The sequence below is a fragment of the Equus quagga genome, chromosome 8 (genome assembly GCF_021613505.1).
Source record: "Equus quagga isolate Etosha38 chromosome 8, UCLA_HA_Equagga_1.0, whole genome shotgun sequence".
Classification (NCBI taxonomy): Eukaryota; Metazoa; Chordata; class Mammalia; order Perissodactyla; family Equidae; genus Equus; species Equus quagga.
The window spans coordinates 69,389,661-69,415,385 of NC_060274.1; the positions used below are offsets into that span (position 1 = coordinate 69,389,661).

At 36.3% G+C, this 25,725-nt stretch overlaps 1 protein-coding gene across 4 annotated transcripts in view; it reads right to left on the minus strand.

Annotated features, from left to right (window-relative positions):
- THSD7A (thrombospondin type 1 domain containing 7A) overlaps positions 1-25,725 on the minus strand; it is a 402,469-nt gene that overhangs the window by 45,333 nt on the left and 331,411 nt on the right. For all 4 annotated transcript variants that reach the window (XM_046670674.1, XM_046670673.1, XM_046670672.1 and 1 more), the window contains 4 exons: positions 24,681-24,813; positions 23,332-23,435; positions 9,198-9,392; positions 7,474-7,737 (listed from right to left, as the gene is read on the minus strand). In XM_046670674.1, coding sequence (XP_046526630.1) covers positions 7,474-7,737; positions 9,198-9,392; positions 23,332-23,435; positions 24,681-24,813 — 696 coding nt within the window. The remainder of the gene's footprint in view (positions 1-7,473; positions 7,738-9,197; positions 9,393-23,331; positions 23,436-24,680; positions 24,814-25,725) is intronic.

The following is a 25,725-nucleotide window of genomic DNA, read 5'->3' on the forward strand; positions in this document are numbered from 1 at the left end:
GGGTCTGGTCACACCGTGAATACCAACCAGGTATTTAGGGGGTTGGGGCTTTAAGCTGCATGACATCCAACCAATCTCTGGGGAGGAGTGATTGAGTTCAACCAAGTGGCCAGTGATTCAATTAATCATGCCTACATAATGAAACCTCAATAAAAACTCTGGACATCAAAGCTCAGGTGAACTTTCTGGCTGATAATACACATTGATGTGCAGAGAAGGTGATGTCTCCTAGCTCTAGGAGGAGAGAACATGGAAGATCTGTGTTTGAGACTCTCTCAGACCTCACCTTTGTGTCTCTTATTTTGTATCCTTTTGCTATAATAAAACTGTAATTGTAAGTACAGTGCTTTCCTGGGTTCTGTGAGTCATTCCTGGGAGTTATTGAACTTGAGGGGATAGTGGGAACCCCCAAAACTGTAGCCAGCTTGTTAGTAGTAAGGTTGGCCTGGGGATCCGTGCACTTGCAGCTGATGTCTGAAGTGAGAGCAGTCTCATATAGGACTGAGCCCTTAACCTCGCCTAACTCCAGGTAGTCAGTGTCAGAATTGCAGTATACTTTCAGACATATATTTTATTAAAAAAAGAAATAAATAAACTTACATATGTAAGAATCTGTATCTATAGTTTACTTATTCAATCAAAATAAAAACCTTAGGAATAATTATATACATTAAGGTATTTATTGACTTTCTCCCCAAATTTAACATTTATAATTTTAACTAACACAGTACTAAAAATCAGAGATAAGTTTTAAAAAATTCAGTTTGGGAATATAGTTTTGTCAGCAATATAAACATATTTGAGAGAGTGTTCAGATTATGGAGATGAAGTAATGGGAAATTAACTTTGAAACTTTTTAGAGTGATTTATTTTTAATTTGATCCAATGCAGAGCACTGTTCTTTCGCTCAATGAAAATCATATATTGTCAGAGAAGTATTTCCAAAGGATGATCCTTAAATATGAGTTTGTTGGATTTTAACAAGTGTTAAACATAATTTTTACAAAAAGCATCTGTGGTCAAGTAAGTTGGAAAATCGTTGCATTAAACTAGGTTAAAAAGGTCTCTTTACCCTGAGCTTTCTTTTTTTGCTCCTATGAACTGTGACTTTCTGGGAGAATGAGTGAAATACTACATTCCTTTACTTATTGACTTTTTCCTATAGTAACTTGCTGGATCAGTGAGAAGTAGATCATCCAGATAGATTGTAATTATAATGCATGGAAATTGGATTCATATTGTGAGCCACACAGAGTTTTAATATACTTTTTTTTTAAAGTAGGCCTTTTTATGTCCATTTCCAGATATGGAAAAAAATGCAAAAACAAACAAATAAAAAACAAAATCTCCCAACTTAAGAAAGTTTCTTCTTCTTAAATGATTTTATACTTTAAAGTTTTAAAGCTTTAAAGGTCAAATTTATGGCAAAGGGAGGGAAGCTGTTATGTGGGTAAACTTCTTGAATTCTTTTTAATGGCTATTTAAAAAGACCGTAATATGAGTCAATGTTGTTTTTATGCAAATTAACTAAAACTTCTTATAAGGGCTAAATTGGCCTTCAATGCATCCATGGGGAAATGAGATAAACCTGAAGAGCAAATACAAGTACAGATTTTTCTTTAAAGTTTAAATTTAAAATGACCACAGATTTGCTGGTGTGCTCTCAGGTTACTTTCTGAGCCCACAGATATGCCTATGTCTAATATATAATGACTTCTTAATGCATTTATATAGAAATATTCCTTATGCGTAAGCCTTGTTCACTCCGTGACCATTATGATGTTTGAAGGAGAAAAAGACCTACATTTTAGGAATGAGGCTATACTCAACTAATGGGATATAGTGCTTTAAAATTATTTCCAATTTTCAGGGCTTTACTAATATAATAGGAATCTATATGTGGACTCAGACAGGTCATTTAGTATCTTTATGAATGATGAAATCTTGTAACAATGTAAGTAATGAGCCACTCTATGGTTATAGCAATAAAGTTACCGCAGATATCAGTATGATTACTGTTCTCTAATTATTTCACTGAAATTAGTGTTATCACTTTTCTATGGCATTAGAGGGAATAAGGGGTCAGAGGCCAACAGAAAAGAGACAGAATAAAATATAATGGCAGAGATTGTGGATAAAGGCAAAGATCAAGCATGTTCTCTTTTTATTGTTGCAAATAATGAATTGTTCTTGGCAATTAAATTTATTTTAAGCAACGGACTACTTTCTTCCTAAAAAGCCGAAATGAAAGTGTATGGGATGTATAAGTGTATGTTTGACGGTCTGGCCTGAGAAGCTTGTGGAGCCCAGTTCGAAAACCATGTTATTAAGTAACAGAGGAGTCGAGGTGTCCAGGACATGGAGCACACAGGACTAAAGGATAACATCAGATGTTTTTCCATCACACGACATGAACGGTAGCTGCAGGACATTTTCCAGCCAAAGTCTCTCCCTCACCACCTCCATAACGCTCCTTCAGGCAGCCTGTTGAAGAATAATGCTGGTGTTCACACCTTACTGAGATTTGACCTTAGGCAATTGTTTTCTCTTTGTACCAAATTATCCACAGCAGTCCTTTCTTTCTTTCCCTGGCTCTTTAAACTTCCAGCTAGTACCTCACGAAAAGTCCGTCCCTCACTCCCTGTCTCTCTTTTTCATTTGAGGGGAAAAAGATCTCAATTGTGAATAACTGCAAAACCAATACTAGCTGCGCCTGTGCTACCAAATGAAAGATTTAAATTCTGAAATGAACTAGACATTAAATAAATACCACCGACTGAAAAAGCTTTTTGGAAAAATCAGCGCTCCATTTCAGCTTGTTTACAAAAGTCTATTTATTGCCTTTTCTGCCTGGTTTAATTAAACATGCTCTTCCTCAAATATGAGCATCCACTACGACAAGGAATAATTTCTCATTCCATTTTGTTTCTAATTAACCTCTAATATTAAGTTTATATAATCTTCCATAGAAGCCCATTACAAAAAGTAATACATTCCAGCTTATGTTGTGGTTGAGTTGTCACGTGGGTTATCCTCAGAATTTCCTCTCCCCATACTCACAATTATTTTTATCAGCTGTGCCCTAAGTTTCACACAACACCTTAAAAGTACAAGCTCTTGAACTAAAATCTATTTGTAAATTGAATACTATATGATTTTTTTTTATTCAGTTGGGCCACAAATAAGGTCAGCCTGCATTCTTTTTTCTAAGTTTTGATGTTGCTTCTTTTTTGTTCCCATAAATTCTAATAGAAAATCCCACACCTGTGTCATGTGTGCTAGAGTCCCAGACTGATAGCTCTGGTACCTGCAGTTCCTGTAGCAGCTGGGATGGTCATTACACATGATCCCTCCCTTGAAATTGCTGCCTCAGACCTGCAGGAGGCTGGTGACATAAGGATGTGGACCACTTAGGCTACTAGGCAATAATGTTAAATGGTGCCATATAAGGGTAAGCTATAGTTATAACATGAAAATATTTTATTAAAAGGCTTTTGTTTCGCCTGTAAAGTTCATAGAACTTTTAAAAATTTTAATAATTAGTGCTGTAGTGCAAACCACCTATGAAGCAAACCCTATAAAGAGTGACTCTGGGTGCCAGCAAGGATTTTTGCAAAATACCAAACTTTAACGGGCACACTTTGAATCCCACAGATGCTTCCAAAAGCAAATGCTAAAGCCATTCATTACTGTCCAGTAGGTTGTCTGCAATATTATTCATAAACATAATAAGGAGAGAAAGCATGGAAGAGTCAATACAAATCACTATACTTTAAAATTAATGTTAAAGGGAAATGAATCTTACACTAATAAGGCATTAGGCACTCTATTCTGAATTATTCAATAGTAACTACAGTTAAAAGACAAATTGAAATAATTAAAAGGGTGTAATGTGACCTAAAAAAAAATATTACAGCCGTCTGCATGCCAGCATGATGTCCAAATGGCAGTACAAAGTCCTGATGATTTTAGAGTCATTGGATCACGATTACTGAGCGCACAAAGTCAAATGCACGCAGCACTTTAATATAACACTGTATTCTGTTTACCGATAGAGCAGTAAATAAACCCAGAGCTCTCTCTTATTTATCTGTCTGAACTGAAAACGATTTTCCTCAGGGCAATCATTAGACTGCCAATATCCTTTCCGCAGAAGGTCCGATAGACTCATTCTCTTTTCAAAATCATACCTAAATAGGCACTCATCTACGAAGACTCATCCTTACAAATTTCAAAAATTTCCTAATGGTCTCTTCCCCACAACCAGCAATCAAGTGAACCATCACATGGGAGCTGTTGATTATTTTGCCCAAGGCAGCATCACATTGTGGTTCTCTAGGAGGGATCTCCACAGGCTTTTCCTACCAAAGGTCAACCTCCTGATCCTACCAACCCTGTGAGCATCTGCACGATGCAGTGCAGTAATCCCTAAACTTTAAATATGTAATAGAACCCCGGGGGATCTTGTCAAAATGCAGATTCTGACTCAAATGTGTAATCTGGGTTTTGAGTGATTTAAAATCTGTTGCTGGGGCCGGCCTGGTGGTGCAGTGGTTAAATTCACACGTTCTGCTTCGGCGGCCCGGGGTTCACCAGTTCAGATCCCAGGTGTGGACCTACGCACCATTTGTCAAGCCATGCTGTGGTAGGTGTCCCACATATAAAGTAGAGGAAGATGGGCACGGATGTTAGCTCAGGGCCTGTCTTCCTCAGAAAAAAGAGGGGGATTGGCTGCAGATGTTAGCTCAGGGCTAATCTTCCTCAAAAAAAAAAAAAAAGTCTGTTGCTATAGTGATACTATCCAAGATTTCATACCAAAAATAAGTATTCATAATTTGTATTATGTTTTTAGGATAATTAAATGCCAAAAAGTGTACTTATATATCAACATTTGTTCAACATTTGTGCAGGAACTATATTTAATACCGTGTATCAGGATGGGTGAACATTTATGTGGCTCCCAAGGCATACTCCAAGATCTGATTTTGGAGTATGGGTAGATCACTTTTCAGTACAGAGTCTACTATTATGAGGAATTCCAGACATAATAGAACTGTGCCTCAAGTTTAAGACATTAAAAAAGCCACACGGGAAATGGCCTAAAATAATATAATTAAACTGGTGAAAGTCAAATTGCCTTATCAGTATACTCACTGGTAATATGATCCATAGATGGGCAACACAGATTAACTAGAAATGCCTCAAGGAATTAGTGTCTTTGCACTGCATACATGTGGGGCATCAATTTCATGTTTAAACTGAAAGCAGGAAGATACTATTTCTTGAAACCTGCTTTAAAACCCCATTTCTACTGTCATCTGGAAAGACGACTTGGCTAAGAAAAGGCAGTGGTCATAGAAACTGCAATTGAGAGCGTGCCTAGGACAGAAGGCCGAAGTTACAACATTCCACTAACACCATCAGAAGTTACAGAACATATTTAGGGAAAGCTGCAATTTCTAAAGACATCAGGCAACAGAGACTAGATCTCCTCAGACTTAACTTTGAGTAAATATGTTAGTAAACACTAAAATATCCCACTGGACATCCATCATAGATCACCATAGATCCATCAGATTTAACGAGAAAGGAACCATGCTGGGCAGACACAAAGAACTAAACTGGAAGAGTTCCCTTAGTTAAGGATCTTAGATCCTTTCACAATCCCCATGAAGTTCAGTGCTGTCATGAACTCATTATTTTTCTCCATGTGTTTTTCTTCTAGAATACAGTACTGTATTCGTCATGCTTTGAATTGACAATGCTAAGGTAGGAAGTCTACTGCCTTTGGCCAATTTCAATTATTTTTGTACTTTTATTTTTTAAAGTGATCAAACATTTTTGTGAGAGTCACAGGACATTTTAAAAGCTTTTTTCTAAAAATAAGATTGACTGTTAAGAGGCTTAATGAAGCTCTTATGCATCCAAGCAACAGATTGGGGTAAAAGTGAGAATATATGAGAGTCATTCTGCAAGCTTACAGGTTATGTTAAAAACAAATGATTATCTTGGTGATTCACTATGCATAACAATTTAAAATGTGAGCAAACACATGCTACATTCTAGGAGAAACACATTTTTAACAGGATCTTCAACTTTATATTTTAATCACTATGATCTTCTACATTATCATCATATCTTAGAATAGGAAGTGCATTTACATTTTCCTGGTATCTAATTTATAGCATTTATGTTATTTGATATAGAAAATAAAATACTCAATTACTCTTAGAGGTGTTTCTCAAAGCATATCTATTATAAATACTAAACTCTTTTTTCTTTTATTTATTGTTCTAAATGCGTGGAATAATCTTAAACCTAGCAATGCACATATATCAACCTGAAAAATACTTATACCGAGAGCTTTGGCAGTATGGAGTCTTTGGGGTTTAAATCACTAGACTTTGATAAAACAGGAATTATGAGATAAGGTAAAAAAAAAAAGAACAAAGTTTTGGGAAACTTCTTTATAGGGACAGGTTTAAGAGACTCCACTAAATATGTCACCATGATATCTTGATGGTTTATAAATGTGAGATGGTTCTATTAGTTCATGTTGCTTTCTGAACCACATAACAAAATTGGAACAGCACCATTCCAACAGCAGAAGTTATTTCAGCAAGGTTGGAGGGTAACTGCCTTGTACCTCCCTCCTAGCAATTTAATTCATCTTTCTTAGATCACCTCAATAAAGAAGGCGGGAGGATCACTGTCCAGCGTTTGCAAATATATGACATCTATGATTCAGGCTGACCCACTGTAAACTGATCTCATTCCATTATAAAAAGACAATTGTACTAAAATAAAAGAACAACGGAGAAATATAGCTTAAGGCTGACCGTATTAAGACTCAGAAATAAAGAGTTCACTACCTATTCTGGTCAAAGATGGCGACTGTTCACAGACTTGGGACAACTCAACTACCATCACTGCATTTTAGCTTTCTCTCTCTCTTTTTCTGGTTTAGAAACAAAAGCGGGCACAGTTTCCTAAAAGTATATATATTTTTTTGTTGTTGTTTTTTGATCAATCTCAACTCAATGAGGAATAAACAGGGCACATTGTACATCTTGCCAGTTTGGTTATTAAAAGTCTGTCTAGTTTAACACTTTCTTCTCACATTAAACTCAAATCTCCTCTCCTCCCCCCTTCTTCTCTGTACACAGACTTGTTGGAGATTGTTGGGCCTATTCAACAGGTAGGTTCCAAGGAAGGTTTCTGGCACCATTTTTGCCTACATGTAAGGCTTCCTTGCCACCAAATTTGGGACTTAGTTTCCAATTCTGGACAACAAAACAAGTGCCACTGAACGTCCTGTTACATTAAATGACATAGTGATAATGTTGTGCCCCATGATGTTCAATTTAGAACACACTACTACAAACCTTCATTTCCCTCCATTCTGATACACATGCATTTTACCTCCACCCCCAAAGATAGCAAATGTATAACACTGAAGAAAAATTGGGTTACCATGGCTGTTACATCTGGACGTTTCCACAAGCCTGCCATTTTGATCGTAGCACGCCATTGCTTGGTAACGATATCCTTGACCACATTCCTTGATGTCTCCTTGTACTTTCATTCCCAGTAACACTTCCACTTTCCCCTCTGGTAAAATGCAGTCTGACCAGTTCCCCACAGGCTGTGCATTATATTTGTCACAGGGACAATACTGAGTCTCAATCAGGGGGTAGAAATGAGAATTTTTACATTTTTCCTTCTTTTTACTTTTTCCTGTGGAGAAATTTAAGTTGGAAAATATCATTACTCATTTCAAGCATCCCTAAGTTTTCTCCTTCCCTAAACTTCCTTTCTCCATGTTTAACCATATTCAACAGTAGCCTATAAATAAATGCGATTTTCTTACCCCATAGTGCTTTCTATGCAGGCTTAGTTAGTACTGGGTGCTTTGCATAGTGAAATTTTTCTTATTTTCTCATTTAAAAATAGCCCATTTTGCATAAGGCACTAACTGTTGTGCTGAATTTTATACTCTTCAAAATGATTAAAGTCCTCTCAAAGGATCACGTGCTTTCACTGACCGGGGAGTCTGAGGTAACTGCATAAATCTCTCCTTTATGACATGTGCAAAAAACACGAAATGGAGAGAGTTACTGCGCTGGACGGCACAGCCTTTTTGTTAATTCCAAATAGAGAGTGCAGTTACATAAGATGGCAATTTACAAAATGAGATTTTTGTATTTATTTTTCTGATTATGACTTTGTATCTTTCAGTATTTCTGAAGAATAACCACCTTGACATACTTGGTAATTAATGCAGGCAATAATATTCTAAATGAAGATATTTAATATCAGAATAAAAACATTAGAAATGGTGTTTTTATATAAATATAAATAAATTCCTTTTTAAAAAAGAAAAACTAGAGTATAACAGTAAATGTGTTTGAAAAATAATATATCATTATTTTCATTAGATCACACATATTTATATTATATTTATGTGTCATATATTATTTACTATTTAATTATATGGTATATAATTAATTACATATATTTATCTCTAACTTTTATAAGCTGTCTTATAAGTTTTCAACAGTTTTCATTATGTCAGGTAGTTCATTTTGTAACTTTTAAATTCTGAATAGTCTACTAGTACCAATATTTTTTGTTTTCTTTTGCTGCAGACAATATTTTCTAATGCAGCAAGGTTTAGTTCAGTATGATGGCTCCTGTTCTCACTCATTATATTACTGCTTTTCATCATTGCGACTGCCTTTTAAAATGCAGTTTTCAGATACAGAATTAATGTCATATTCCTCTTCTGGATATGAAGGATAATCTGAGGCTGTGACAGTGAGAACGTGTTAAGAAAACGAAGTGGCATTCTTTCCCAGAAACTTTTCTCCAAGCGTTTCACAATCTGTAGGCAATCCACCAAAAGTGCACGTTTCAACCAAAAAATAATCTACCATGTATTGTATAGGGAGACGGAGTTCAATTTTCAAGGCTACTTTGTCTTTGTACTAAAAGTTCATAATGCATCTGTCGCTTCCAACTTACATTAAAATACACATCCAAACCTACTGATGTATTAAGTATAGCCACAATAAGGCATGCCTGTGCATTTTCCAGATACATTGTTTCAAATACATTGTCAGAACTCTTTTGGTCTGACTTTCATTGTCTTTTTTCTACCTTGCCAAGTGTTGGCTTTGGCATCCCAATTATCTTACCAACAATAGTGCGCTTTCTGGTCCTAACTGCACCACAATCTCCATTGCACGAAGAAAACTTGGACCAGCTGGTAAACTGACAGTCTTCTTGGCAGGGGATCTGGCAGGCTTGGGTGAGGGCTGGCACGGGGCCTGCATACTGGAGGCATTCATGGATGCTAGCCTGTCCTCCATCTTGCTTTCGACAAGTAATGGCTAAAGGAAAAGCATAAAGCTGTTTTTAACAAATTTGAATGTCTAATTACCCTACAATTTAAGAATTAGCCCAACGTTTTCTTACACGGTCAGGGGAATCTACTTTGAATTCTTTATTTGCAGCAGAAATCCGATAGAGTGTTTCTAATGATCATAGTAGTCATTAAGTTGATCCTGTAGGGTTTTTTAAAAAATAATAGATAACCCTCAATGGTTTTTGTGACAAAAAAAGCACACACACACACACACACACACACACTTTACATTTAGCAGTTTTCATTAGATGTTATCAAGGATTTCAAGTCACATGTGGAGTATATTTAGAAATTAATTATTTACCAGAAAAATAAATAATACATGGGTTCTGATAATAGTTTATGTTGAACACAGGCTATTCACAGAGGTGCTGGGAGGCAACATATACCTCTGAAAATTGTTTTTATATCATTGGCCACACTAGGATTTCTATATGGAAGGGTCTTAGTAGCTGCAAACTGTTTGCATGGTTTGGGTGAAGGGGGGGACACAATGGAACTTGTCTGGAAGTTGCACTTGCACGGAAAGCATTTTTTAAAAATTGCTTTGGACGTTTGTTGGGATGGCTTTGGAGTGGTTAATGGTGGAAGGGGGAGGCAGTGTCAGAGTCCCCCACCCCTCTGTCTACAAGTTCTTCACATGAACAAACGCGAACCATGAATTTAAAAACAAAAACAAAAACTTCTAGCAATCCTAACCTATCATACCATAACTAATATTTCCACAATTACATACGGACTCTAAAAAAATGGTCAAATAATTTTGATTTATATGTATTATTTCCCCCAAGATATTGTTCTACGGAACTTTTTAAACCAAGTCATCGTTTTATTACTTATTGAACATAGATGTAAAATTGCTTTAAGGTAAACAAGTCTTAAAAAGCAAGTGATGTTTAAAGTTCCCTTTCTTCCTCTGTAATTTTCCCCCATTGGTTTTAAAAATAATTCATTCATTTATTGAGAAAGCAGACGAAACATTTAGACCTTGGTCCAAAAGTTAAGTCTTCACTTAACCAGCTTAAATGGCCTCAGTCAGACTGATGTCCATGGCCCTTTTAGGTTTGCAGTCTAGGCTGAAACTGCTGCTGATGTCCACTCTGCTTAAGATTCCATCATTATGAAACTAAGGCGAAGGAGTCTGACATTCTGATCCTAAATTACAGTTATGACACGGGCAGCCTTAACTCTCTGGATCTGTATACCAAACTTAACACCTGATAGTGTAGGGCCGTGTGATGGGGTGTGTAAAAGGAGATAACAATTTCAGCAAGAGACTTTCTCTGTGTAGGTAAACACAACTTGTCCCAAATGCTGCAGGCCAAGTTACATAATTGTGCAAATATAGGTGAATATTCACTTATTTCTTACCTATAGATATCTCTCTATTTAGTATGCACAACACCGGAAGTGCCAATTTGTATGAACAGAAGAGGCGTCCCTGGATTTTAAAGACCTGGTAGAGTGGACAGTGGTGGTCTTTCTGAAGGTTATATGACAGGAAAAAACATTAAGTGTCCCAAAGAGATTCTCACTACTTGGGGGAGGAGTTATCTGGTGCTCTGTGTTGATCATACCAGCCTAAGGTAGTGGTTCTCAAATCAGGCTGCAGATTATAATCACCTGAATAGCTTTTGGAACATGTCCAGGCCCTTGCTAAACTTAAACTTTCCGATTTAAATGGTCAAGGACAGGGTCCTGGGCATTAGCATCTTTTTAAATCTCCCTGATGATTCAAACATGCAGCAATGGATTGAAACCACGGCTCTAGTAGGTAATATATTCCCACTTGCATCAGAAACACCTGGAATGCTATTAAAGTTGAATATTCTTGGATTCCTTCCAGAGCTCCTGAGCAAGAGCTCTGTGTGTGGGGTCAAGGAATATGCATTTTTTTTCAAGCTGCTCAGATGTTCCTTATGCACATTCAGGTTTAAGATCTACTAGCTGGAGTATTCAGGGCACAAGGAGGGGTCTGGCTGAGACCTGTGGCTAAGGCTGAAAGTCCTTTGGTACCGAGTGACCCTGGCTTTGGGAAACAATGGCTGAGCATGTGGGGATGAACTAAGGGAGCTCTAAACTTGGAGCTCAAGAGGACTTGTACAAGGAGCAGACCAAAAGGAGCATCCATATAGTTTGGAAGAATGTTATTTGTGGAATGGTATAGGAGGAGTCCCCACAATGTGGTATATTAATGAACTGATGTGATTTTGCTGTGCTCGCTCACCTGCCATGTGGAAGCAGGGTTGACTCTTTAAACTTAGTAAGCTCTGATGGTTTGTGAGCAAAGTTGCCCCAAGGAGACAGAAGAGGAAGGACTGATAAACAGGAAGATATTACACATTTTACTAATCAGGAATGCAGGAACCTCAAGAATGATTAATATGGAAATTAAGAGATTTTTACCACATCAGAACTCTAAGCTGTGAAGAGTGTCACACTACTCGTGACTAAAGGAAAATTACAAAACTAAATTTGAGTTCTTTGAAATAAGACTACTTTTATCTACTCGTCCAATTGGCTCTCTGAAATGGAGATTTGAAAATAAATCTTTCGAGAAACTAAATGAAATTATCTTAGGTTCCTTCTCACAAATTTTATTTCAGAATTGCTCCATCATCACGTTAAGTGACACCAAAAAACCAAACCAAAATAAAATAAAACCACTACCAACACAATGCCAGAAACAAATTAACTTATTTTGTGCAAATCTATACTATTTACATAAATCTGAAGCCCTTTTCCCTATACACCTGCAGTACAGAAAATCTTAAGTATTTCAACCAGTTGAAAATAACAAATGTGTAAGATTCGCATATCTCTTCTCAGAAACCCACTCAGCACTCCACTCCCCTTATCTGAGATTTTAGACAGTGTACTTTGAAAGAATTACTCATGCAATGTCAGGCAAACAAGTAGCAACAACACCATTTGTGCAACATATTGAAAATTTATCATACATCTCAACTTGTTTCTATTCTGACTTAGAGGAAACACAACAATTCAAACACAGGCATGCAATCTGAAATGAACTTCCTGATATTTGGGTGAGGAAAATATAAATGTTTGGAAAGGAAACCATCTGGTCTCTCGACTTTATAAATCTTAAAAGTTATTTCTAAGACACTGAAAACAGGCTGTTTTTAACTGTAGAACAGATGCATCATACAAGCATGGTTTCCTAGCACACCAGAAAGCTGCAGATACCCAGACAATTGTATCTGTATTTACAGGTGGAGTGTGTATATCTTGTGTGTAATGATTATGCAAGTTCTCCTTTGGGCTGAGGCCTTGTTAGCAAGATGGGCCAAAAACCATGCTGCCGTATGGCTAATTCACCATGAAAGCTTCTTAGTAAGGTGAGCAAATATCAAAATAATTATCTTAAAGTAAAATTCCATATTTAACTCTATGTTGACTATATCCATTCATTTTATTTATAATTTTATTTTATTTCTATGAGGCACAGCAATTTTTATTTAAGTGTCATGGACACGCTGCTTCCAGCAGGTTGAAAGCCTGGATGACATCCATGTGACTGATTTGTAGGTTACATATGAATTAAACTAGGTAAGCTCAGCCCATCAGTGATGAGGAAATGTTGGAAAGATAAATAAGAAAGCTAGTCAACTTAAGAGGGGCCAGCCCGGTGATGTAGTGGGTAAGTTCATGTAGTGGTTAAGCTTCACTGGCCCATGGTTTGCAGGTGCAGATCCTGGTTCGGATCCTGGGTGCAGACGTAGCATCCCGCACAAAGTAGAGGAAGATTAGCACAGATGTTAGCTCAGTGACAATCTTCCTCACACACAAAAAAAGTGACAAAAAATATTCTAACCAAACGCAACATGGAGATCTTTATGAATGAACAAGTCAATTGCAAACAGACATTTTTGAGACAATGGGGGAAAATTAAAACACAGTCTGTAGATTAGATGATATTAAAGAATTATTATTAATTTGGTTTAGTATTATAATAATACTATTGTTACATTTTGAAAAATAATTATTTATGGATGATATATAACCTATTTGGGAGTTGCTTTAAAATATACCAGCAAAATCTTTTTAAATGTGTGAAGAGTGGCAGATGACCAAGAATGGCAACTGTTAAAAACTGAAAAACTGCTGAAGCTGAGAGAGTGATGACTACACTACTAATATTCACTATTTTAGTCTCTCTACTTTTGTGCATCTTTGAAACTTCCCATAAATTTAAATTAAAAAGATTAATACATAGAATTAATAGAGTCAATTCCAGAATGTTTTCATGTAAGTTGAACTTTGAGCTCTGTTTTAAAGAGGAGAATAATAAATGTTCCTGGAATGAAACGGAATAGATAACATTGGTTTGAGCTAAAAGAACATGGATATCTGTGTTATGCATATATGAGTATGTAAATTGAAGGCTACCAATGCAGCTCTGAAGGCAATCTAATAGAATTCAGAATGTAGTCGCTCATCTTCATTTTCTTGAAGAGGAATGAAATTCTCTTATTATTCAGGATGCACAAAAAGCAGGGGTTCTATTGGTCTGTGGATTACCCTTCAGAATGTAAGACTGTGCTGTCATTTCGTCTGAATAATCAACTGAAATGAATTACCAGATCTAAAATGTGCACACAGAAGTTCATTACAGGAAACAGAATAATATCGATGCGCTTGTGCAGTGAACGCTGTCGGATTATATGTAACAAAGAGTTCAAGGAGCTTGGAGACCTTATTTATTAAATTGAGCGATATTAACATGGTTTATCCCACAGTAAGAGCATCTGGGTTGCACTAGAGACAGAACATATTCAGCTGATTGAGTGATTAGAGGAGTGATTTTTTCCTACAGTGTTATCAAAAAACGGCAATAGTGAGAATGAATCATGTAGAAATGAAAAGAAAAAGCTTAATGTGAGTGGGAGCTAGTTACCAAGAGACCTAACTGTGCTTAGAAATAAGACCAAACCTATAAATAATGCAAGAGGGCTCCAGTTGTTTACCAGGCAGATGTAACGATCTTGGTCTTTCTTTGTGTAGAAGAGATTTTCACTGACAAGTTTGTCAAATTACACTTCCTAATTACAATTTGTGAATGTAACTCTGGCAGAATGGAAAGAAATGCACTTTTCTCTTTTATTGATCCAAAAATAGTTATCAGTGATCCCCAGTCTCACTGATGTTCATTACATACGTGAAAGTCCTTGTATAAGGACTTACCAGGAAATAATAATCAGCTCCCAGTGGAGTAGCTCAGTCTGAGATCAGCTAGATCCCCGGTTGGGATGTGGGAAGAGTTAACTGCATCTCAACAAATGCAGCATAGAGGAACCATCGCAGACACATCACAGCGTCAAGCCTATTTTACGAGCTATTTAAAAAATAGCAAATGCTAACAATCATTTTATGACAGGGCTCTCGTAGAGACATAAAACAAAATCAAAATCCCCAGATCAACTAGGATACTAATATCTACAGGAAATTAGAGGAAACCATTTACAAATAGAAATAACTTTAAACAATAACATATAAATGAAGAGTACCAAAATACAGGGTGGTAACTAATAAATATATTAGTCAAAATAAGATTTTAAAAATCATGTCTGTGCAAAATTTCTTGAAAGTAAGCTCCCTTGCTTTTCTCTACCTAGTTCTTTTTCCATGTCCATTCTTTTTCTTCTTATTGCATAACAACCTCTGAAAACTAAAAGATTACTTTGAGTTACCAAGATAAACTGGCCCAGATATTCTGGGCCTAACCTCAATAATGCCTCTAAAATGTAATCTTTTAAAAAGAACAAAGTGGGCCAGAGTTTAAGCAGAAAAGTTATGCCAAGGACATCAATATAGCTTAAGTCACGTCACTTAAGCATAAGATTTAAGCATATTTGCTCACAAAAAATAACAGCATAAATTGTGGTTAAATACTTATATCTCACAGTCTACAATGCCTTTAGATTTAATTTTGGTAGAAGGAGAATTAGAACTTTGTTTTCTTTCTAGACTTTCCTTTCATAACCTTTTTAACCAATAAGTGATGCAGGGTGAAGATTCCCAGAGCCAGGAGGGTCTCAGTCATGGGAGGCATACTACCGAAGTTGTTTTCTTTATTATGGTCTAGATTTGAGAATATATCTGAATCATGCTGACTTCCACATAAAGAGACTGATGTCAGATCTTAGTGACAGGTCAACATTACAATTGCAGGCAAGAGACACAGAGGGGATGGAGGATCAGTATCGGCAGGGCTGACCCTGGGAATTCTTCACTTTAGTGTCGTCTAATTTACAGAAAGTACACTCAGAAGGAGATAGCGTGGAAATCAACATGGAGATTAGGCAAGAGGAAATTTGAAGTTATTTTTATGAAATCTCAGTATCTAATCCATGACTCTTTAGCACTGCACTCTTGGTATAAGTGCATCACAAAGTAATAAACACTGGAATGATATATATACATTTTAAGTAGTAGTGATTGGCATTGCCCCTTAGGGTAGTCAAAAAATAAATAACTTATCCAAAGTTGTGGTTATTAGGAGCCATGTAACTTATTTCTAATGCAAATGTAATGGTAACTCTAGCTACAGCTATTATGGATAGACTTCAATGATATAGTCACTGACCAATAGATAATTTAACCTTCTAAATGCCATCTGAACTGTAGAAATGTGAGCACAGAGAAAAGACAGTAGAGGTTACAGTGCTATTAAAAGTTTATAGACAAGTGACTTGAATACTATGAAGCAAATATAAGCTTTCTATTCACTTAAAAATTAAATAGGATGTGGACATAATTTCATGTTATTTGCATTTCTTTTATTGACAATATTATAGGAAAGATGCTTATTTCAAAGGCCCTCTAAAATTTCCCTATGATATTTAAGACTGATTCAAGGTTATTTTTGAGGAAGATTAGCCCTGAGCTAACATCTGCCACCAATCCTCCTTTTGCTGGGGAAGATTGGCCCTGGGCTAACATCTGTGCCCATTTCCCTCTATTTTATGTGGGGGACGCCTGCCACAGCATGGCTTGATAAGCAGTGGGTATGTCCAGGCCCAGGATCCAAACCCTTGAACCTGGGGCCACCGAAGCAGCGCGCATGAACTTAACCTTTGCTCCACTGGGCTGGTCCCAAGAATGATTCAAGTTTTAAAGTTGCCAGTTTCTGTAGATTCTTGCTTTAAAATACCTCTTTCTCCTCTTTCTTTTTAGTTCATACACCATTAGATAAAATTTTTGGAATACACTATTCTCAATATCCAAAGCCTTGCTAAAATTCTCTGCTACTTCTAATTTCCTACTGAAAAAATTTCCTCCTTCTCCTCCCCTTCCTCCTCCTAGTATTCACATCCTCCTGGATGTGTTCAAATCCTCCAGTGTGGCCCCTGCCTCCAGCGCACTCATAGGAACTCGAGGCAAACTGGTCAGTGCACTGTTGTCCAAAAATAGAGATTTGACTTTGGGTTTTTTTGTTTGTCATCTTATATTTATGAGTCATTTCCTTTGTCACTATGCCTTTTCAGTGGTTACCTCTTTTTATGTTTTTCCAATTTTTAGTGGTTACTGTGTATATCTACCACTAATGTGCTAATATGCTTGAAGCTTGAGTCATATATAACTATAGTGTGTTTCCTACTACAGGAAATAAATGGAAACTATCTGTTATATACTTTTATTTTCTCAACAAGCTGGGCCAGTACCATGTAGGCAACATGCAACATAAGGCATGTATTCAATAAATATTTGTTTTATGAAACAATGAATTGAACTGAATGATATTCAAGAGGTGGTTTGAATTGGTTTTTAGGGACTGCTGTTAGCTTGTTTTCACAGCTTTCTGAGAGTTTAATATTAATAAACCTAAAGCTCTGTACACTGGGATAGGAATTTTATTTCCAGACATTGATCTTTCATTATTGCTGTGGACTGAATTGTGTCCTCCCCAAATTCACATGTTGAGGCTCTAACTTCCAACGTGATGGTATTTGGAGATGAAGCCTTTTGGAGGTAATTAGGCTTAGATGGGGTCATGAGGGCAGGGCCTTCATGATGGGTTTGTGCTCTTCTAAGAGACCAGAAAGCTTGCTCTCTAACTCTCTCTGCCATGTGAGGACACAGCAAGAAAGTGATTATTTGCGTCAGGAAGAGAGATCTCACCAGGAACTGAATTGGCCAGTACCTTCATCTTGGACTTTCCAGCCTCCAGTACTGTGAGAAATAAATTTGTACTGTTTAAGCCACCCAGTCTATAGTATTTTGTTACAGCAGCCCAAGCGCAGTGATACAACTATTAACACAAAGTTTCAAGCAATTATTTTACAGAGGATTTCTAATGTTTCTACAGTAACACTGGATGAACTTAAGGAAAATATCCTGTATATAGCAGGGTAGCAATCAAATTTAGAGAAGATTGGGCAAAAATTACCGGTAATTCTGGGAATGATTGACACCATTTTGCATCACTGTTATTTCACTTTTCCTTTCAAATGTAAAGGAATTGGGTCATAAATAAACACAGAAATGCCTAAATGCCTATGTACTTTCCAAATTTTCAGGAGTATATCAATTTTCTTGTAAAGAACTTTGTGTTCTAATGTACTAGTTCAGAAAGTGTTTTCACATAGTTTTGAAATATAGAGAAAGTAGACTTGGTCAAGACCGCCTTTACTTGATTGGAGTAGAATCTTCCTATATTCTTGTGTCTGTGTTACTCTAAGTCATTTCTGGGTAAGGCTGATTCTCACTAATTTGCTTTACAGTGGGTGTCAGTGCTGAAGTCTTAAGCAGTTACAGTTAGTTACCTTGTAAAGAGACCCTGGGAACATAATTGCTTCCTAAACCCTTTGAAATGCATCAGCACTAATAGTTCCTACAATTGGAACAATTATGCTATTAATAGTAAAAATGAAAGTCTGTCGATAATCACCACTAGATTGTTAACAGGTGGCTAAAAGTAGCTGTAGGTGACTAAATAAGAGAAGACCTAGGATGGATGGCTAGTAACTGACAGAAGAGAATTTCATGTAATATTTTTCTACTACTACAGAAGGTTCAAGCCATTTGAGAAAAACTGAATCATAACAGGTGACCTTGTAAGTGTTCTGCTGAGTGGTGCATATTATATGAGACACACACATTCTTTCCTTTCTATGTACACTTAGTAAATTAACTCGACGTCCAGTGCTTGGGTATGATTTATCATCTTCCAGACAGGGGAATTATGAGGACCTACTCTCTTGTCTTCCATATCCCATGTATTATCTGGTTTCACCTTTAACTATTTTTAACTATTTTTTTTTTTACTACTAAAGTTTTTAGAGTCAAAATTTTATACCCAAATCCTCTATCCCCAAAGAATGCAGCAATTTCATCCGAAAGGCATATATTTCACTACTGTGACAGTCATTAAAGTCCACTACACTCATAACTCTAAAGTAGTTCTTTTATTGATGAACTGAATTGGAAAACTTCTTCCCAAATGACCAGATAAACTTCAGGGATCTTCTGATCCTATTGGGTAATGACAATTCAGTACTATTAGATGTTGTGACTATATCACAGATTACACGGCTTTAGCATTTAGAATAGGGGTCATCAAACTTTTCCTCTTTGGCTTTGTGGGCCATATGGTTTCTGTAATAACTACTCAACTTTGCCTCATATCAAGAAAGCAGCCACAGGCAACAGGTAAAGCAATGGGTGTGGCTTGAAACAAACTGGTGGTTACCAGAGTTGGGAGGTTTTTGTGGGGTGAAATAGGTGAAGGGGATTAAGAAGTATAAACTTCCAGTTATAAAATTAATAAGTCATGAAGATATAATGTACAGCATGTGGAATATAGTTGATGTTGTAATAACTTCGTATGGTGACAGATGATAATCGGACATTGCAGTGATCATTTCACAATATATATAAATATGGAATCACTATGATGTACACCTGAAACTAATATAATATTCTATGTCAATTACACTTCAATTAAAACAAGGAAAATAGAAATGGGTGTGGCATGTTCCAATAAAACTTTAACTACAAAAAACCAGGCTGTGGGTTGTATTTGGTGCATAGCCCATTGTTTGATGACCAATGATCTGGACCAAAGTTTGATAAAAGCCATGCAATAAAAATTTCTATCTTTAGAATCATAGAATGATAAAGTTAGCTATCTCATAGCTTTAGTTTATGTGGTGTCATTTCTGACAGAAGCAAGGAAGCAGCAATTTAAAGTTAATACCATTTAAGTTAAAAGAAATGCTTAAAGAGTCTACAAATGCAAACAGGTTAGAGAAAAAAGAAATCTATTAATGGCAAAATACAATAACCACTTTTCCTCCTACATACAATACATTTTAAAGATCTTAGCTTCTCATATTGCTTCATCAAATCCCGTTATGGAACTATTACCCATACTTCTCTCTGCTGTCCTAAGTTAGCTATATAGCTACTTTTCTACATTTCAAATGCATGCTTGGATATTTCCTATTGGCTCCCCTGCCATCATCTTGAATGCACATTGTACAAAATATACTTTCTAAAATTAGCTCTACTTTTAGACCTAAGAATTTTCACCAATATTATAACTATTCTCCAGCTGAAAATATTGAGTTAAAGAATCACATGATTATCTTTGACTTGTTTCTCTGTCTGCTTCTATTGTCTGCCACTAAGTTCTAAAATTATTTTCCTCTATTGTATGTTGAAAATCCATTTACTTTTGCCCATTCCAACTACTGTGGTTCCAGTCTGAACCCCTATTACTTCAACCTTGCGACAGTGTCCTAGCTGGCATCAGATCCATGCGTCTTATCTTTCTAATTTATTCTGTACACACTGACAGGTAAAGCACTGCTTTCATCAGGTCCTTGCTGCTACCACTTATTGAACAAGGTCTAAAATACTGATCCTGACATTTATAGCTCTCTACAAAATCACCCCAGGCTCCAGCTCACATCTTCAGAGCCTCAATCTACCCATTCTTTTTGCAAACACATCTAATGTTTCTGTTTTTCTTACCTCAAATGCTTAATTATAGAATTGATCTTATTTTGTATTCTTTTATCCTTTCTACCTATTCTAATATTATGGTACAAGTCAAGTGCCAGCTCGTTCTGTATGTCTTTCTTAAACTCTTTAGCTTCAAATGATTGCTTTTGCAATGGACCAGTCTTAGTCTTTAACTTGTCCTGGTTGGATGATGTTACCAGTGATCTCATTTCCCTAACCAACTATAAGCTCCCTGGCTTGAACATCTTCATCCTTTCCTGACACTCTGACTCTTTCTACACAGTCTTCTGAATGCAATCACAGTCGAATGAGAGACTGAAATCAGAAAGTCTGATGTATTAGAGAGGACACAGATAGCTTCTCTAGTCTTTGCTGATAAATTCTAATCCTTACTATACAATTATTTTAATCATGAAAAAACAGCACAAGTTGTCATTTTCCACTCTCTGACCAGATAAGGACAAAGATAAAAATAGCAAGAATCTGACAGGTGAATCATGCAGAGTTCTGAAAACAGCCATGACTGTCCAAGGAAGAAAATTTTGCCTTTTTGCCATTAGCAAAAGATATTTCTACACTCTTAATTCTCCCCATTTAATGTTTCTGTAGGAATATAGGCTCTAAGAAGAAAAATCTTTAATCCACCAAGGCAACAAAGAAAAAGATTATCTTCATATGGAAGTTAAAGGGGTTCTTCTGACTATATTTATACAGAAATGACTTATTACAATGCAACTTTCTCTTCCTAGATATCTTTAAAATAGGAAAGATTGCCAAGATAGAGTAAGTAGCCTAATGAGCATGCCAAGAGTAGAAAGCCTTACATAAGCACAGGCAGAAGAAGAGGCACCAGTGGTAGGAAACCCAGAATGGAGCAATCAGAAAGGCAGGAGAAAGAAGCACTGAGGAAGCCGAAGACCCATTTTCATGGTGAGAGCGGGTCACAGGATTAGATACTACTGAGCAGTCATGAGGATGAGGAATGAACAGAGGTTTTTAGATTTGGAAATGAAAAGATTACCAGTAGTCACAGAAGAAAAGTTTTTATACAGACTGTGTGTCAAAAAACAAAACATCCATGTTAACATTGTTGCTTTTACGCCTACTATGACCTACACGCACATTTGTTGGGGTCATGATCTAACAGGAAGGGGGAAGGAAGTCAGATTTAATGAGCAAAGCACTGTGAGGACCATTATGTTCTCAGCCTCAGAGGAAGGAAATAAATAAACCAAGGTTATGCAGTTGTTAACTAATAGAGTTTGGAACTGAAGCTGTTTTTCACACTTGCACTGCTTCTGCCATATCTCAGATTTCCCCCCAGTGGTATTCTATGAAAATATGGCTTTCATCTGTTTTACCTAATTTCATTGCACACTTTGATACCTGGGTGCTATCTGTGTGTAGATTGTAGAATATGAAAATTGGAATAATCCTAAAAGATCATTTGGTCTAACCCTCTTTTCTCTTCTTTTCCCCATATAAATAAACTGAGAACTAGGAAGATGAAGAGATGAAGACTTATGCTGTATTAGTGAAGAACTCGGACTAAAACTTATGTTTCCTGCTTCCTGAACTCATGCCTGTTGTTATTATAAACTCTGTGTAGGACCCAAATTATATGTAAATGTATGCTTCATTCAAGGAGGAATTAGCGGGGCATGGCAAAAAGTTCTCATATTACTCAATTTCTCAATGAATGGTTTGACATTGGGAGAATGACTTTCAATTCTAAGTTTCTATAACTGTAAAGGAAGACAGCTAATTTTTAGCCAAAGCAGAGGGTGTACAATACATAATGAAAATTAAGCATATAAAGTAACATCTTAAAAATCAGCAGGTAGTTAATATTATTTGTAAATTAAATTTTATGTTTCAAATGAAGACTTCTAAAATGATGATTATGAAAATAGACTTTCACAAAAAAGAAGCTATCTTTCTCAAGTTAAAAAAGCAATCTTGTCCCTGTAAAGAAAAAGGGGTCTCAGATCAAATCAGCAAAAACCAGAATTCTATTCTGTATGTTCAGACTTTTGCGCCATCGTCAAATATATAACTACAAAATGAGGGAGCAAAACATGGTTTATGAATTAAATAAAGGTGGCTGCATATTCAATTACATTTCAGCTACATTTTAAGTATGTAACAGGAACTCACGCTAAAAGTCAAAATGAATAAAAATAACCACATACTTTCTAAAGACTGAATTTGGTACATGTATAAACAACAACATATTCCAAAGGTTGGAATGTAAGTGTTAGCCACAAAATCTAGTAAATAATCATGGCAAGTTGGGTACACTTCCATCATTCGTTTCTGCAAAATTCCATGTTATCTAGTAGTTAAGCAGATTGCCGTTCACATACGGCAGATTTTGAGTACACAAATCTGCCATTTAAAAATCAGTACTTAATATGAACAGAATTGGGGATCACCATGACAATGTTAGGAATCTTACTGCTGAGAATTTCTGGGAAAGTTAACCAATTATATTACATTACATGCATGCACATACATAATGTGTATAGGCAAGGATGTAAGGGTCTTATTGATTGTTAAGGTGACAAGTAAAGTGTAATGAAATACTATGATTCAAAAACTAATAACAAAAAAACTAAGCAGCAGTGTACACTCTCTGTCATAACCCTCTCAAGATCTTAGTCTGATTACCTCCTAAAATGAATGAGGGGAAAATTCGACCAGAAGAGTTATGGGCTCATGTCAAAGGACAAATGACACAATTTAAAAAGACAAGTTTCTGCGTTGTGGTGTTAAGTAGCATGAGTGGTAGCAGATTCATATCTGCTCTGCTCTGTTTGCTAAACACGGCATCAAAGTGACAAACTCATCAAGCTAGTGATTAAGGTAGTGATGTTGCAGAAATAAAAAACAAACTGTGAAATGGGCCCTCCCACCTCTTGCCTGTCGTCCAGGCCCACAGCCTTCCTGAGCTCCAGGGCTGTCCTGTTGCACGCTCCAAGGGACTAACTGGCACCGGCGCCATTTGTGAGTCTTCCATCTGTAAGAAAACAACAGAAGCCTCAAGGAGAGGAAGTAAAAATGCCTAGCAAATCTGAGAGATATGGTGGCATGAAAACATGACTTTGGCTACAGCAAACAGGAATTTATTAGACAATGCTCTGTCCTATCTAAATTTAATTTAGATCTCCATAAAAGGCATTATAAAAAGCAGCATTAAATATAAAAATACTTTCTAGGGCAGTGGAGACAAGAGTCTAGCATTGTCAAGTTCTACAGGAATATATTCTACAAGCAGCATTTAGCCTTTTTAATGATTAGCACTGCCAGCAGATGTACGAGACAGCACAAGAAATGATGCACTGCGTTTAATTAAACCATATTTGTTTTATATTCAAATTAAGAAACTGCATTCAAGTCATGAGCTTTTTGTACAGTGCTCTTTGGGTTAGCGTTGTAGAAGTAACTCAGAAATTGCAATTATAATACACTTCATAAAAACAAATCCCCCAAATATATATACTTGGGCTAACAGTTGTCAATACTTGTATAAACGTGCAATTATACTTTTTGTCATCTCAGAATTAAATACAGATAAATTAAAATGGCAAATTTGCCATCAACTTCATCGTAAATTATTTTGTGATCACACATTCTATCAGTTGATGCTATAATATTTCATTTATTGCCAAGATTGCAATTATTTACCATGTGAAGTTTCAATTAGGTACTTTCTTTCAATAGTTATGAGGAAAAATTTCTCCAATAATTATCAAGATGATGATATATAGCTTCAATAACCTTAATTTTCTTTGAGGCGGCTACACATGAAAAGAACAGACATCTTACGAGCATCATTGGATAAAGATGTCATTTCGTGAGCCAGAATGCCGGCATTTATGGGGAACAGGTGTTCCTTGGAGCCAGGAGAGGAATGCTCAGGCTATTCCTCCAAGCGTAAAAGAACTGCTTCCTAAAGCATGTGTGTTTCATAATTATTAACCATTTTTCTGCATTTCTTATACTTTATATCAACATAAGAAATTTCCCCAAACTCCTAGAGCTAATAATACAGCTTGGAAATTTACACAAGTATTTGTCTCCCGAGCGATAATTTCAGTAGCAGAGGCAAGAGGCAAGAGATAGCATATACACCCATCAACATCCCAAACTCCTCTAGCCTGTGGGGCAGTGTTGGCTTCCTTTTCTCACTGTCAGAAAGAATATGGACTTGAAGTGTTTGCTCAGTGCATTCATCACAATGCTTCTTCTTGAGCTCTGTTACCTGTAGCTTTGGCACCCTTGAGGGGCCTCACAGGCCTTCTCTTCATAGAGAGGATCTGTGCAGTCCCGGCCTCCATTGGCTGGCAGCTGGATGATGACTCGATGCCGAGACTGCTTCTTGACTACGGAGTCCCCTAGAATGAGGCAGCTTTTTAACCTCTGCACTTGTACTGATAAAAGAATCTCCAAATACCAGCCTGTGTGAAGAAATTACGTTGCCTGCAGCTACACGTGCTTTGACATCCCCGAATGAGATACTTCGTCTAATCTAATCATTTTCTAAATTCTCTCAAAGACCGCTATAGTGAAAACCCAATCAATTTTTATTTAAAAAGGTGAAGAATAGGAACACAGTTCCATAGTCAACTAGCCTTCCTAATGCACAAAGTAATTGCTCTTCTGTATATTTCTTTCCTTTTGAGAAATATGAAGTCTAATTAATTCATTTCCCTCTACCTTAAGTTTATTTTCATGTCATTTCACATGGCCCTGTTTACCCCATGGGACTCATCCAAATCTAATGAATCTTCCTTAGGAGAATATATTCAATGTTTTAATGTGAAATTTTATTTCTTTGTGATTCACTTAATTTGAAATGCATAACTTGTAAATTATTCTAGTCATTCATTATTCATGTTAAACAGTCTAAGATCTTCAGTTCATGTCGAATTCTAAACATCAGGGCTGTAAGTAGTGAAATAAAAGTGGTTTCCTACAGGCGGACTTTTTAAAGAAGCATTCAAAATAGCAATAATTGGAATTAGATAATTCTAAATTATGTTAAAAAAATGGAAATAACTAAATTTACCTTCAGTACTATTGACAGAAAGATGTTCAAAATCTTTTAGTGTTAGAAACAGACAATGTATAAGATTTTTCAAGTTTAATAAAATATATTCCAACTTACAATGTATACACTTTAAGGGTGAATGGCTGCTACAAAAGAATTCCCTAAAGAATTATTTTAATAGAGCTCCCCTGATGCATTTATATTTTTCAAAAGATCATTAAATATTTGATAAGTAGACTACAGAAACAGAGAAATT